This window comes from Crinia signifera, chromosome 1, assembly GCF_055691185.1.
Source record: "Crinia signifera chromosome 1, ASM5569118v1, whole genome shotgun sequence".
Classification (NCBI taxonomy): domain Eukaryota; kingdom Metazoa; phylum Chordata; class Amphibia; order Anura; family Myobatrachidae; genus Crinia; species Crinia signifera.
Window position 1 is genome coordinate 467077985 of NC_139217.1, and position 14211 is coordinate 467092195.

At 48.8% G+C, this 14211-nt stretch overlaps 1 protein-coding gene across 1 annotated transcript in view; it reads right to left on the minus strand.

Moving 5' to 3' along the window:
* The window catches only part of PIK3C3 (phosphatidylinositol 3-kinase catalytic subunit type 3), a 156039-nt gene extending 142176 nt beyond the window's left edge, over window positions 1–13863 (minus strand). Inside the window, exons 1-4 of the mRNA XM_083155365.1 lie at window positions 13647–13863; window positions 10941–11129; window positions 10522–10665; window positions 8321–8450 (exon numbers count right to left, since the gene is read on the minus strand). Coding sequence (XP_083011491.1) covers window positions 8321–8450; window positions 10522–10665; window positions 10941–11129; window positions 13647–13714 — 531 coding nt within the window. The 5' untranslated portion in view covers window positions 13715–13863. The remainder of the gene's footprint in view (window positions 1–8320; window positions 8451–10521; window positions 10666–10940; window positions 11130–13646) is intronic.
* Between the last annotated feature and the right edge of the window lie 348 nt (window positions 13864–14211).

Consider the following 14211-nt stretch of genomic DNA (forward strand, 5'->3'; position numbering starts at 1 on the left):
GTGAGGAGCGGAGAGGTCGGGCTGAGAAATATTGTGAGATAAGAGAAGAGAGGTTCGTTGGTGTTGTTTGGTTTATGGCAATAAAGTAACTGGCAGAGCGGATCAGCAGATGACGAACTTCTGGTTAAGGGAGATCAGCCTCACAGCTGCATTCATGATGGAGTCTGTACTGGGGAAGGCCAATAAGGAAACTATTGCAATAATCAATGCGAGAGATGATGATGATGAATTAGAGTTTTGTATTGTCTTGTGTAAGGTATTTGGATATGTTTTTAGATGTATATAACATGATTTTGAGACAGATTAAATATGGGGAACAAAAGACATTTCAAGGAGGACCCCTAGGCAGCGAGCTTGTGGGGTAGGACTGATTGTCAAGTTCTCAACAGTTAAGGCCCCCATACACTAGCCGATTTTGGTCCGATTTCGGCCAGATCAGTCGGATCTGGCCGAAATCGGACCAAAATTGGCTAGTTTTGATGTCCCCTCAGATCCGATGCGCGGTCCCGTGCGCATCGGATCTGCGTCGGGTGGTCGGACCTGCTGCACGTCCGACCACCCGACTTGGGACCTAGTGGGGTGGCGCGGCGGTGGAGGGAGCAGGGGGGGCTGGGGACGCTGCGGGGGACACAGGCGGCATAGAGCCGGGCAGGGGGAGCCGGGAGCTGCCAGTACTGAATAAAAAAAAAAAAAGCCCATACAATGAATGGGCGGCCTGTGATTGGCTGAGCGCTCTCTCAGCCAGTCAGCAATTGGCTGAGAGAGCGCTCAGCCAATCACAGGCTGCCCATTCATTGTATAGGCTTTTTTTTCTAGCACTGACGGCTCCCGGCTCCCTCTGCCCGGCTTTATGCCGCCTGTGTCCCCCGCAGCGTCCCCAGCCCCCCCCTGCTCTGTAGCCCCCCCCCCCCTGCTCCCCGGGTTTTTTACATGTGATAAATCGAGAATCGAGACGATTTATCACATGTAAAAAATGGCACATCAAGTGCCAATCTAATCAAGCTCCCCCGGGGAGCAGCCGGGGAAGCTCAGGGGGAAGTCGGGGGCGACTTGTCCTAAGGACAAGTCGCCCTAGTGTATGGGGGCCTTTAGAATACAGTATAACTATATAAACTGTCTGATAACCCAGACTCTCTGTAATGAAAGGCATGGGACGAATCCATGCCGCAGGTACAAGTCCACTAAGGGGTTAGTGGCTTTCAACTTCCAAGGAACATTTGGGTGAGATGAAAACAGTCATAAAGCGGTTTCACTCCACCCACCGTCTTCTGCCCTCGGTACTATTAAATCTTTCCAGATAACCTGAGGCTATAAAGAGGAGACTTTAATTAGGTTTCCCTTTAATGTGAAGGTGAAGTGGCCTTATAAAAGGCTGCTATTCCATGAAAACAAAGGCTGCATTTATTGATGACATAAATCAGCGAGGACGCGTTGGACGTATTTAGGACGGCGGCCTGTCCCCAATCTGCCGCACTAATACCGCTTCTGCAGAAGTTACAGCTTCTCAGGCAGAGGAGAGGGCGAAGCGCAGGAAACGGACGGAGTTCACAGAAATATAAAGAAAACGGAAAAAAATATCTAATAGTCCTCGTGGGAGGAAAACAGAGTTATTGTGAAATTAGGGAATTTATGGTTCAGTCTAAGAAAAATAGCTTCATACACACTGAACTCCTGGACATGTACTGTAGGAGGGGTTCGGGGTACATTAAATAAATCCTTTAACATTGTGGACAAAATAAAAATGTAAGAGGAATTTTTTGGGGGAAAAAAACAACATTCCTATTAATTACCAGTTATTTATATAGAGTAGCGCACACATATTCCGCAGCGCTTTCCAGAGAATATTTGTCCATTCACATATTGGCACTGGCTATCTACTCGCAAATGAGCAATCAGGACTGGACTTGTACCCTACCACATGTACACGCACATTCATGCTAGGACTATTTTCTTTTTCACCATCCGTACTGCCCCGTATATATATAACACATGGTGGGGATAGAACTTATGACCTCAGTGCTGTGAGGTAGTAATGCTAACCATTACACCATCCTTACTGCCCCGTATATTTATTATTTAATTATTAACAGTTTCTTATATAGCGCAGCATATTCCGTTGCGCTTTACATAGGGGACAGTGATACAACAAAACAGGGTATTTACAGACATATATAACACATGGTGGGAATAGAACCCACCATGTGTTATATATACGGGGCAGTACAGATGGTGTAATGGTTAGCATTACTGCCTCACAGCACTGAGGTCATGGGTTCTATTCCCACCATGTGTTATATATACGGGGCAGTACGGACGGTGTAATGGTTAGCATTACTGCCTCACAGCACTGAGGTCATGGGTTCTATTCCCACCATGTGTTATATATACAGGGCAGTACAGACGGTGTAATGGTTAACGTTACTGCCTCATATCGCTGAGGTCATGTGTTCTATCCCCACCATGTGTTATATATATGGGGCAGTACAGACGGTGTAATGGTTAGCATTACTGCCTCACAGCGCTGAGGTCATGTGTTCTATCCCCACCATGTGTTATATATATGGGGCAGTACGGACGGTGTAATGGTTAGCATTACTGCCTCACAGCGCTGAGGTCATGGGTTCTATCCCCACCATGTGTTATATATACGGGGCAGTACGGACGGTGTAATGGTTACATTACTGCCTCACAGCACTGAGGTCATAGGTTCTATCCCCACCATGTGTTATATATACGGGGCAGTACGGACGGTGTAATGGTTACATTACTGCCTCACAGCACTGAGGTCATGGGTTCTATCCCCACCATGTGTTATATATACACGGGGCAGTACGGACAGTGTAATGGTTACATTACTGCCTCACAGCACTGAGGTCATGGGTTCTATCCCCACCATGTGTTATATATACGGGGCAGTACGGACGGTGTAATGGTTACATTACTGCCTTATAGCGCTGAGATCATGGGTTCTATTCCCACCATGTGTTATATATACGGGGCAGTACGGATGGTGTAATGGTTAGCATTACTGCCTCACAGCACTGAGGTAATGGGTTCTATTCCCACCATGTGTTATATATACGGGGCAGTACGGATGGTGTAATGGTTAGCATTACTGCCTCACAGCACTGAGGTCATGGGTTCTATCCCCACCATGTGTTATATATACGGGGCAGTACGGATGGTGTAATGGTTAGCATTACTGCCTCACAGCACTGAGGTCATGGGTTCTATCCCCACCATGTGTTATAAATACGGAGCAGTACGGATGGTGTAATAGTCAGCATTACTGCCTCACAGCGCTGAGGTCATGGGTGCGAGGCACGGTGCCTGAAGCATGGCGAGTGAAGCAAGTCATGCGAGGGGACGCGGTACATACATACAGCGTCCATGACGGCGTACGATTATATAGACATAAAAAAACATGAAAACCGCATGTCGACCTTTTGACTGTCGACCATAGATTTGTGTCGACATTTTGGCAATGTCAACCTAAGGTATGTCAACCCTTTTCAGTGCCGACTTAGTCACTGTCGACCATTAGTGGTTGACCTAGGCATTGTCTATCCTTTATACCGTAACCGTACAGAACTCAGGGATAACATACACCATTATACTGTACGGTAACTGGCATCACAGTCTGGTTATCAGGGATTAGCGGCACTACAAGATTACCGGATCTCCTAGCTGGTGCGCAGATAATATATATATATAAATATATAAATATATATATATATATATATATATATATATATATATATATATATATATATATATATATATATATATATATATATATATATATATATATATATTACAGACAGGGACACTATAAAAGACCCACAGCTGAGTTGATCGCTCAAGATTGTCCACCAGAGATCGAGGGCAATAACAGTATACAGGTCAGGCAGCCTATACCTGAGAATTAAAGTGCAGCCATTGGCTTGGATGGGAAGGGATGGGCCGATAGCAGGAAGCAGAACCCCAGTACTGCAGCTTCCAGTATCTCTAACACACAGCATCCATAGTCTTACACAATGTTGCCACTCTTTACAGAAAAGTCATTTTCATTCGCTGCCTCTTTCCAAACCCATGCAGTTCCCCTACCCTGCCTGGGGTGTCGCTCTCGGCTGTGATGCTTCTACCACAGGTCGGTCTGCATATCAGTGCTGAAATAAAGACCACACTGTGCTTGACCGAACACTATAAAAGATAATAATGACATTTACTGATGAAGTATCCCAATCTGGTTTTGTTTTATATGCAATGCCACATTGCTTTGTATGTCCATTCATACTCTAAGTAAGGTCAATGCAGTGCGGGGCTTGTGGAGATAGTGGCTGCCATGTCAGGGGCACATGGGGATTAGGGTCGTTATATGCCAGGGCGAGTGGGGGTATGCCATGTGAGGACGATGGCTGTTACATGTCAGGGGAAGGTGGTGATGGTAGGACTGTTCTGCTGTAACTTGCTGGGGGGTCCTAGAGCACAATAGTCTGAGAACCGCTGATGTAGACAAAGAACGTGCAGGAAAGTGACAACGTGTAGAGAGGGCCCTGCTCATGCCAGACTGCCATATAGAGGGATTACAATATCCCAGTGGAACAGAACATGAGTGGACATGCTGGAGTAGAAGAGGTGCTGATGACAAAGGAGCACTTGGGGCGCTGAGTAAGATATCAAATTTGGGAGGGGGGATTTTTTGATTTTGCAAACAAGCTTCTGATGGATCTGGGCTTCCGGAATCAGGAGATCAGGACATTACTGGACGCTAGGTCGACATGCATTGGGTTGACCACCGAAGGTCGTTAGATTGAAACCTGAAATAGGTCAACATAGCCAAGGTCAACACAAACATTAGGTCGACAATAGAAAAGTTCACAGTCAAAAAGGTCGACATGAGTTTTTCACGTTTTTTTAGTTGACATGTGCTGACAGGCGGTATTTCATACCCTACTACCCACTACAGTGTGGCGGGACAATATAATAGCGTGCCATGTGAGGGGACGCGGTACACTTAGATGGTGACTATGTAGACATTCAGGACAAAAAAAAGGTGAAGAACTAATGTCAACCTTTTCACTGTTGCTCTTGCTTTGCCTCCTCCAATCTGTTCTGTTTTTTTTGCTGACCTCCAGCTCCACGCCAGCTGGAGGGTGGCATTCCCTGCCCATCCTGCCTACCGTACCTCAACCGACTGAGCAACATCCAGGGCCAGCTACTGTGGCCTGCACAACCTGCACTGTTCCCCTCCAGTCACCCTTCCAAGTAAGTTATCCCAGCTGTGGCCTGCACAACCTGCACCGCTAACCTCCAGTCACCCTTCCAAGTGAGTTATCCCAGCTGTGAGCTGCACAACCTGCACCGCTAACCTCCAGTCACCCTTCCAAGTCAGTTATCCCAGCTGTGGCCTGCACAACCTGCACCGCTAACCTCCAGTCACCCTTCCAAGTGAGTTATCCCAGCTGTGGCCTGCACAACCTGCACCGCTCAACTCCAGTCACCCTTCCAAGTGAGTTATCCCAGCTGTGAGCTGCACAACCTGCACCGCTAACCTCCAGTCACCCTTCCAAGTCAGTTATCCCAGCTGTGGCCTGCACAACCTGCACCGCTAACCTCCAGTCACCCTTCCAAGTGAGTTATCCCAGCTGTGGCCTGCACAACCTGCACCGTTCCCCTCCAGTCACCCTTCCAAGTGAGTTATCCCAGCTGTGGCCTGCACAACCTGCACCGCTCAACTCCAGTCACCCTTCCAAGTGAGTTATCCCAGCTGTGAGCTGCACAACCTGCACCGCTAACCTCCAGTCACCCTTCCAAGTGAGTTATCCCAGCTGTGGCCTGCACAACCTGCACCGTTCCCCCACAGTCACCCTTCCAAGTGAGTTATCCCAGCTGTGGCCTGCACAACCTGCACCGTTCCCCCACAGTCACCCTTCCAAGTGAGTTACCCCAGCTGTGGCCTGCACAACCTGCACCGTTCCCCTCCAGTCACCCTTCCAAGTGAGTTATCCCAGCTGTGAGCAGCACAACTTGCACCGTTCCCCCTCCAGTCACCCTTCCAAGTGAGTTATCCTAGCTGTGGCCTGCACAACCTGCACCGCTAACCTCTAGTCACCCTTCCAAGTGAGTTATCCCAGCTGTGAGCTGCACAACCTGCACCGCTAACCTCCAGTCACCCTTCCAAGTGAGTTATCCCAGCTGTGAGCTGCACAACCTGCACCGTTCCCCCACAGTCACCCTTCCAAGTGAGTTATCCCAGCTGTGAGCTGCACAACCTGCACCGTTCCCCTTCCAGTCACCCTTCCAAGTGAGTTATCCCAGCTGTGGCCTGTACAACCTGCACCGCTCAACTCCAGTCACCCTTCCAAGTGAGTTATCCCAGCTGTGAGCTGCATAACCTGCACCGTTCCCCTCCAGCCATCCTTCCAAGTGAGTTATCCCAGCTGTGAGATGCACAACCTGCACCGTTCCCCTCCAGTCACCCTTCCAAGTGAGTTATCCCAGCTGTGAGATGCACAACCTTCACCGTTCCCCTCCAGCCATCCTTCCAAGGGAGTTATCCCAACGGTGGCCTGCACAACCTGCACCGTTCCCTTCCAGTCACCCTTCCAAGTGAGTTATCCCAACGGTGGCCTGCACAACCTGCACCGCTCACCTCCAGTCACCCTTCCAAGTGAGTTATCCCAGCTGTGAGCTGCACAACCTGCACCGTTCCCCTCCAGTCACCCTTCCAAGTGAGTTATCCCAGCTGTGGCCTACACAACCTGCACCGCTCACCTCCAGTCAACCTTCCAAGTGAGTTATCCCAGCTGTGGCCTGCACAACCTGCACCGCTCACCTCCAGCCATCCTTCCAAGTGAGTTATCCCAGCTGTGAGCTGCACAACCTGCACCGTTCCCCTCCAGCCATCCTTCCAAGTGAGTTATCCCAGCTGTGGCCTGCACAACCTGCACCGTTCCCCTCCAGTCACCCTTCCAAGTGAGTTATCCCAGCTGTGAGCTGCACACCCTGCACCGCTCACCTCCAGTCAACCTTCCAAGTGAGTTATCCCAGCTGTGGCCTGCACAACCTGCACCGCTCACCTCCAGCCATCCTTCCAAGTGAGTTATCCCAGCTGTGAGCTGCACAACCTGCACCGTTCCCCTCCAGCCATCCTTCCAAGTGAGTTATCCCAGCTGTGAGATGCACAACCTGCACCGTTCCCCCTCCAGCCACCCTTCCAAGTGAGTTATCTCAGCTGTGGCCTGCACAACCTGCACCGCTAACCTCCAGTCACCCTTCCAAGTGAGTTATCCCAGCTGTGGCCTGCACAACCTGCACCATTCCCCTCCAGCCACCCTTTCAAGTGAGTTATCCCAGCTGTGGCCTGCACAACCTGCACCGTTCCCCTCCAGCCATCCTTCCAAGTGAGTTATCCCAACGGTGGCCTGCACAACCTGCACCGTTCCCCTCCAGTCATCCTTCCAAGTGAGTTATCCCAGCTGTGGCCTGCACAACCTGCACCGCTAACCTCCAGTCACCCTTCCAAGTGAGTTATCCCAGCTGTGGCCTGCACAACCTGCACCACTAACCTCCAGTCACCCTTCCAAGTGAGTTATCCCAGCTGTGGCCTGCACAACCTGCACCGCTAACCTCCAGTCACCCTTCCAAGTGAGTTATCCCAGCTGTGAGATGCACAACCTGCACCGTTCCCCTCCAGTCAACCTTCCAAGTGAGTTATCCCAGCTGTGGCCTGCACCGCTCCCCTCCAGTCACCCTGGACCAACATATGCTGTGACCTATACTAGTTAAATATAGAAATAGATGAATGACAGACAGACACAAGATCAGATGTTATGTACAGTCATTGAAGCATCAGCCAGTGGAAGACGTGAGGGAGTGGGGATGCACTCACCCAACAGACAGAAATCATCCCAAGGAACAGCTACTACCTTCTCATCTCGTGTCACTAGCACTCACCACACCTTACATCTCACCCAGGCATGACATCTTCCCCCCCCCCCCCCAGCGCTCTTCCTCCCCACTTCCAGTACCATTCCGCTTCTCTCTACCGCCTATCCTCACCCAACTGTACAGGACAACTAAACAATAACATCCTTGCAATAAAAATAGTTGGGAGTAGCCACTATACCAAGCACAAAAGGACGGCACATGTGATGTTTAGGGTCTATATGTGATAGTATCCCCCGCTTTATTACAGATCATACAGAAGATGGAATAAAAGGTCACGTGACTTCTCAGATAAACGAGAGGGGTTTACACGTTCTCCGGCCCTGACAGACAAGGTTATAGAGTCAACGTTCAGACAGAGGGCATTTACCTTGGCCAGCCTGCTCATCTGATCTTCAGATAAGGAGCTGCTCGTCCTTCCAGGCGTCTTGGTTGGTTCCGACCCATCGGCTTCGATATTTGGCCACACCTTCAGATCATGCATTCCTTGGCGGAACATCCTGCAACCACATTAATGGAAGAAAGGAATGCGGTCAGGGATCCAGGCTCTCCTGTCACAATCACTGCACTCAGTCCTGCGGTCCCCATAGTCTACCTTCCATGCATACATACTTCTGGTGACCACCATCTACCGGGTAAGGCCAATGGCAGCCGGCAACTCAATGGGGATCCAGACTTTGTATCGACATGGATAATAGGTCGACAGAAGTGAAATGTCGACATGTCATGGCTGGTCAACATGAGTGGAGAGGATATGTGGCACACTAATTGGGGATCCACATGATCACTGTATTCAGAATACAGTTAGGATTTGCTTACAGGAGCACGGTAATCATTGTAATTGTCTTCACCTGTCATAGAATGATATGTAATGCATCCAATAGGAAGGCAGAAATGCTGCTACATGTACAATGTATTAATCAGAGGCTTCAGTATTCACTGGGCTTAGTAACAGGAAGTACGGCGTGCATAGGAAAAAAACATTCCTCCCTGATCCAACCTTTATAATAGATCATTTCTTGAAATACTTATTTGACATATTAGTAAATGTTGTTATTAATGTGAATGCTATTATTAACATAAATATTATTAATGCTACTAATCAGCAGCAGTAAAGCAATTAGCAGTCTATGTGAGAGATAAAGTATCAGCCAATCAGCTCCTAACTGTCCTGTTACGGGCTGTGTCTGAAAATTGCAGCTAGTAGCTGGTTGGCTGGCACTTTATCACCGTACACTTTGGGCCTGATTCAGAGCTGCTTAGCGTGTAATCACAGCCTAGCGAACAGGTAAACGCCCCCCGGCCAAAAACCTCCCCCCCCCCCTCGCCATCGAATGAATTTTCTGCCATTCGCTAATAAAGGTTAAGTCTAGACCAATGATTTTCAACCTTTTTACCTTGCGGCACACTAAATATGTTTTAAAAATTGCCAAGGCACAACATGAGATCCCCACAAGGCAAAACACATTGGACTCCACAGGAAAACTAAACCTATTGGCCCCCATATAAAAAACAATCATAATGGTCCCCACAGGTAACAAAAATAAAATACATTGGCCCTTTACATGAAAAGAAGAGACAAATAAATAACAGTTGAACTGGTGGTGAGTGTAAACTGATTTGGGCATCTGTAGTTCTGGGGGCACACTTGAGAGCACCTCAAGGCACACTAGTGTGCCACGGCACAGTGGTTGAAAAACACTGGTCTAGACTAAAGATAGTCAGCCGCCCAAACCAAGTAGGCATCGACACGTTTTTCAGCCGCCCAAACCAAGTAGGCATCGACACGTTTTTCAGCCGCCCAAACCAAGTAGGCATCGACACGTTTTTCAGCCGCCCAAACCAAGTAGGCATCGACACGTTTTTATAGAGACACCCATAACACGCTGGGTGTTCCCGACTCCAGCCCCCTGTCCAACCCCCTTCCCTCCCCACATGTGTGAACGCCTTGGTAAGTGTGACACACAGGGGGTTTGCACATGCACATTTTAGCGCAGGCACCACCATATACAATGGGTCCGAATTCAGACCATAACGGATGGATCTGAATCGGCCACTTTATCTCTTTCCAAGGCTTTACTACATAGATCCCTTTACAAAAAAAGAAAAATGAACTGAGAAAGAAAATCCAAGAGGCCACGTAACCATGACAACCAATATACGACCCGACCTCTCCTACACATGTCCCCCAACGCCCGACCTCCCCTATGCATGCCCCCTAATGCCCAACCTCCCCTATACATGCTGGTTTTATGCACAGAACCATAGCAGCCTTGATTGACAGCTTTGTGCTAATATGTACAAGAGACACATAGCTGTGTAACACTTAGTATCGCTGCAGTGTGAATACATCTCGGTGCTGTTATATCAATAAGGATCTGAACAATGGGGACATTCATGAAAACCGAGACACAAAATCACATGATGTAACCCTACACATACTATTGGCTGATACATGTAACAGCGTCATATTCCTGAGCACCAGATATCACAGAGGTCTCAGGATAAATGCTCCAGACCCCATCAGGTTACCACTATACATAAACTGTAACCGCAGACTGACAGACTTACCCGTACTTCCCAAACAGAGACACTGTTGTGCCACCCACAGGAATGGCTTTCCCCGGTCCATACACGTCCCATATTGTCAGAGCCACTTGGGCGCTTCTTGGCAAATCGGCGTATTTTACCGGCAGCTTCAGCCATTCGTTCCAGCTGTAAGGCAAAGACAAACAGCCTGTGTACCAGAGTCTGTATTATGCAGCAAGAACGAATTCTATCGCTACCACTGAAGATGTAACACTGACAGTTCTCTAACCAGGATTATAAAGCAGGCACGGGGCGGGTAAATGAGCCTATTATAGGTGAAGGTAAAACCTCGTATTTCATCCGCATCTCACAGAGTATCCACAATGTTCTCTCAGACCCATCCTGCAGCACAGAGTGCGGGGTACCCAATAAAGTACTCAGACTCTACCAGTATTACTTACTTCCACCTGGTACTGAAAGCCTTGTAAGACGTCCGCACTGGTAGAGCTAGGGGCTTTCCTTCTGCAAACACCTGGCAGGTAACATAGAGATCAGAGCAGGTATCCTGGTACAGCCCTGAGAATTTCAGCATAGGGTCTTCCAGCACCGCCTTGTAGCTCTTCTGCTCTCTCTTTCCTTCTAGGCTTCCTCTGTAGGGGATCAGAAAAGGAAGAATTCAGAAAGATTTATACTGACCTGGTTCTATATGGATGCATTTATCTGTCAGAAAGGCAGACGGCGGATCTAGGCATGCATCTTGTAGGTGAGATAAAGTTGCCATCATCTGCAGTTATGGTAGAGACGTGTGAAGACAGCAGGCACAGACAATACTGACGGGGTGACCATTATCAAACTCTGACATAAGAACGAACTTCAGATAGTTGCAGTAAAAGAAATTATAACAAGGACAGCTGTAGACAATGAATAATCCATGTGTCTAAAACTGCACACATTGAGGCAGGTGAATTAAGCCTGGTGAAGTGATAAAGTGGTGATAAAAAGGTGATAAAGTTAAAGGTGATAATGCACCAGCCAATGAGCTCCTAACTGTCATTTTAAAACAGCTAATTGGCTGGTGTGTTATCATCCTCCACTTTATTACCTCTTTATCCCTTCACCAGGTTTAATACATCTGCCTCATTGTACAGTATGCATGGTCACCCAGTGAGTACCCTTAAGGCCCATACACAGTAGAAGCTTATCTATCCAATCTTGTTCAGAAAGGGGCTTCTGAACGATATTGATGGCAATATCTTCTAGTGTGTATGCCTAATATCTTTAACAATGCCACCCCACCCCCTGCACTTTGTTAACAATATTGACATCTTCTGCTCATGCACCCACCGTTCAGTGTGGATGCACAATATCTTTCATGATCAGCTCAAGAGAAATTGTTCACCAATATATTTTGTCTTTCATATATTCTAGTGTGTATGACCAATTTGTCTGTTTTCCCTGTTTAGGAGCAAACGGTCAGTTGTCATTTGCTCCCAAAAATATCCAGATTTTCATTCCAACCAGACAGATTAGAAAGATAATTTTCTAGTGTGCATGGTCCTTTATTCAAAGCACAAGATGGCTCCTGGATGCCTACACAGACAATGTGCCAGGAATAATGTATAGTGCTCCTTCTAGCACTCTGCACCTTTTAAAACCTGTGCAGTTCCTCTTTTCTGTCTGGGATGTCACTTATAGCACACACTGATCTGTATTTCAGCAGAAAGATGCAGAGCAGACTATGCTAGGAGCACCACAGCAAAAAGAGTGACACCCCAGGCACGAAAGGGAAACTGCACAAATTTTGAGTGCTAGAATGAACATTAGTGTATCAAATGGCATTCAGGGGGCAAGGGTGACAAGGCAAGTCAAGGGTAAAGGACATGCTAAACAACAGGGGTGACACGATGTTGATGGGGCTGTAATAGGGTACTAAAGGTTAGAGAAGGGTGTTGGGGAAGATTTATAACTCAGGCAACATGTACAGGGAGAAGGGCAGTTAAATGGGGCAGGTTGTTGGGAGGAAGTTACAGATCAGGGGACAGAGGGGGTATTTATTTGGAGGCAAGTGTATAATGAATGTATTATGGGGGAGGGCGGAGGTGGGAAGTAAGGGGGGTGGCTGTGATGGGACAGAACAGAGGAGAGGAGGGGATTTGAATTGACAGAGGGAGGTATTATGAGGGGAAAAGGGGGAGTATGATGGGGCAGGACAGAGGAGATGATGGGGTATGATAGGGTTTTATTAGGGGGGAGGTGAAGGGAGAGTGTGATGGGGGGGGGGGTTGGCAGGCATGGCAGAGCACAGAGGTGGTATAATTGGGTATAAGAGGGGGCAGGTCAGATGGGGCTAATAATGATGGAAGGGTAAGAACAGGACAGAGGTGGATATGAAGGGGCAGGTCAGGAAAGAGAAGAGGATATGATGGAAAGAGAAGGGGGTATGATATGGCAGTGTGAGACTGGAGGGGGTATGGCAATCATAAATTAAGAGGGAAGTCCAGGAATAGAGCATTGTGTCCCTCCTGGAGAGGGTCAAGTTGGGAGGTATGGGGGCATGATGGGGGTACTGTATAAAGGAGAGCCTGGCAGGGGAGGGGGGCACGATAAGGTAGAGGAGGAGAGGGGGGATATAAGGGAAGCCTGGCAGAGGAGGGGGACAGGATGGGGCAGTATGAGAGGGGCTTATCATGATGATGAGTCGGTATAAGAAGGTAGGGGGTATGATGGGGATATAAGGGGAGGTGGGCAGAGGAGGGGAGGAGGTATAGGTGAGCCGGGCAGAGGAGGGGGCAAGATGGGGCAGTACGAGAGGGTAGCGGAGGGGGGTATAATGGGACCTGGACAGAGGGGGTGGGGAGTTTGGATGGTATTAGAAGGGCGGAGGTATGATGGGGATATAAGGGGAAGTGGGCAGAGGAGGGGGGTATAAGGGGAGCCGGTCAGAGCAGGGGAGGGGGTATGATGGGTATATAAGGTGAGCCGTGCAGAGGAGGGGAGGGGGTATGATAAATCTATAAGGGGAGCAGCGCAGAGGAGGGGTATGATGGGGATATACGGGGAGCCGTGCAGAGGAGGGGAGGGGGTATAGGTGAGCCGGGCAGAGGAGGGGGGTGTGATTAATCTATAAGGGGAGCAGCGCAGAGGAGGGGTATGAGGGGACCGCTCACATCTTGAGTTGCACACTGATGTCCAGGTCGCAGCTGTAGACATAGTAGAACCTGTCCGCCTCCCCCATGGCGGTGACACCGGCAGACAACGACAGAGGAACCGGTCCCCGGTACGTGCCGCAATCTGACAGGAAACAACAATAACACTGGAGCCCGGCGTGACCCGGCAGCGCTCCGCCATTGGCCGGCACAGAGATCGATCTTCCGGGATCACATCCGTCACTATGGTAACCGTCGAAGCATGCTCGGCCAATCACTGCAGTATCTGCCGTAACCACGCCCTTCTGAGCTGTGTCACACGTGACCTTTCCTGCGGTCTTGGGTGGCTGCTGCTGTGCTCTGGCAGCCATGTTGTGTTTGGCAGGGCACAGTCAGAGTCTCATTGTTTTGCTTCTGTTATTTCAGTACAATTGGATGGAAGCTTTGCTGCTGTTAACTTATAAACACAAAGACATTATTGGGGGCTGAATATTCATTTGAAATAAAAATGGGGCTATTCTTTTGGCAGCACAGTTGGCATAGTGGTTAGCGTATTACTGCTTCACTGTCAGGATTTGACCAGGGT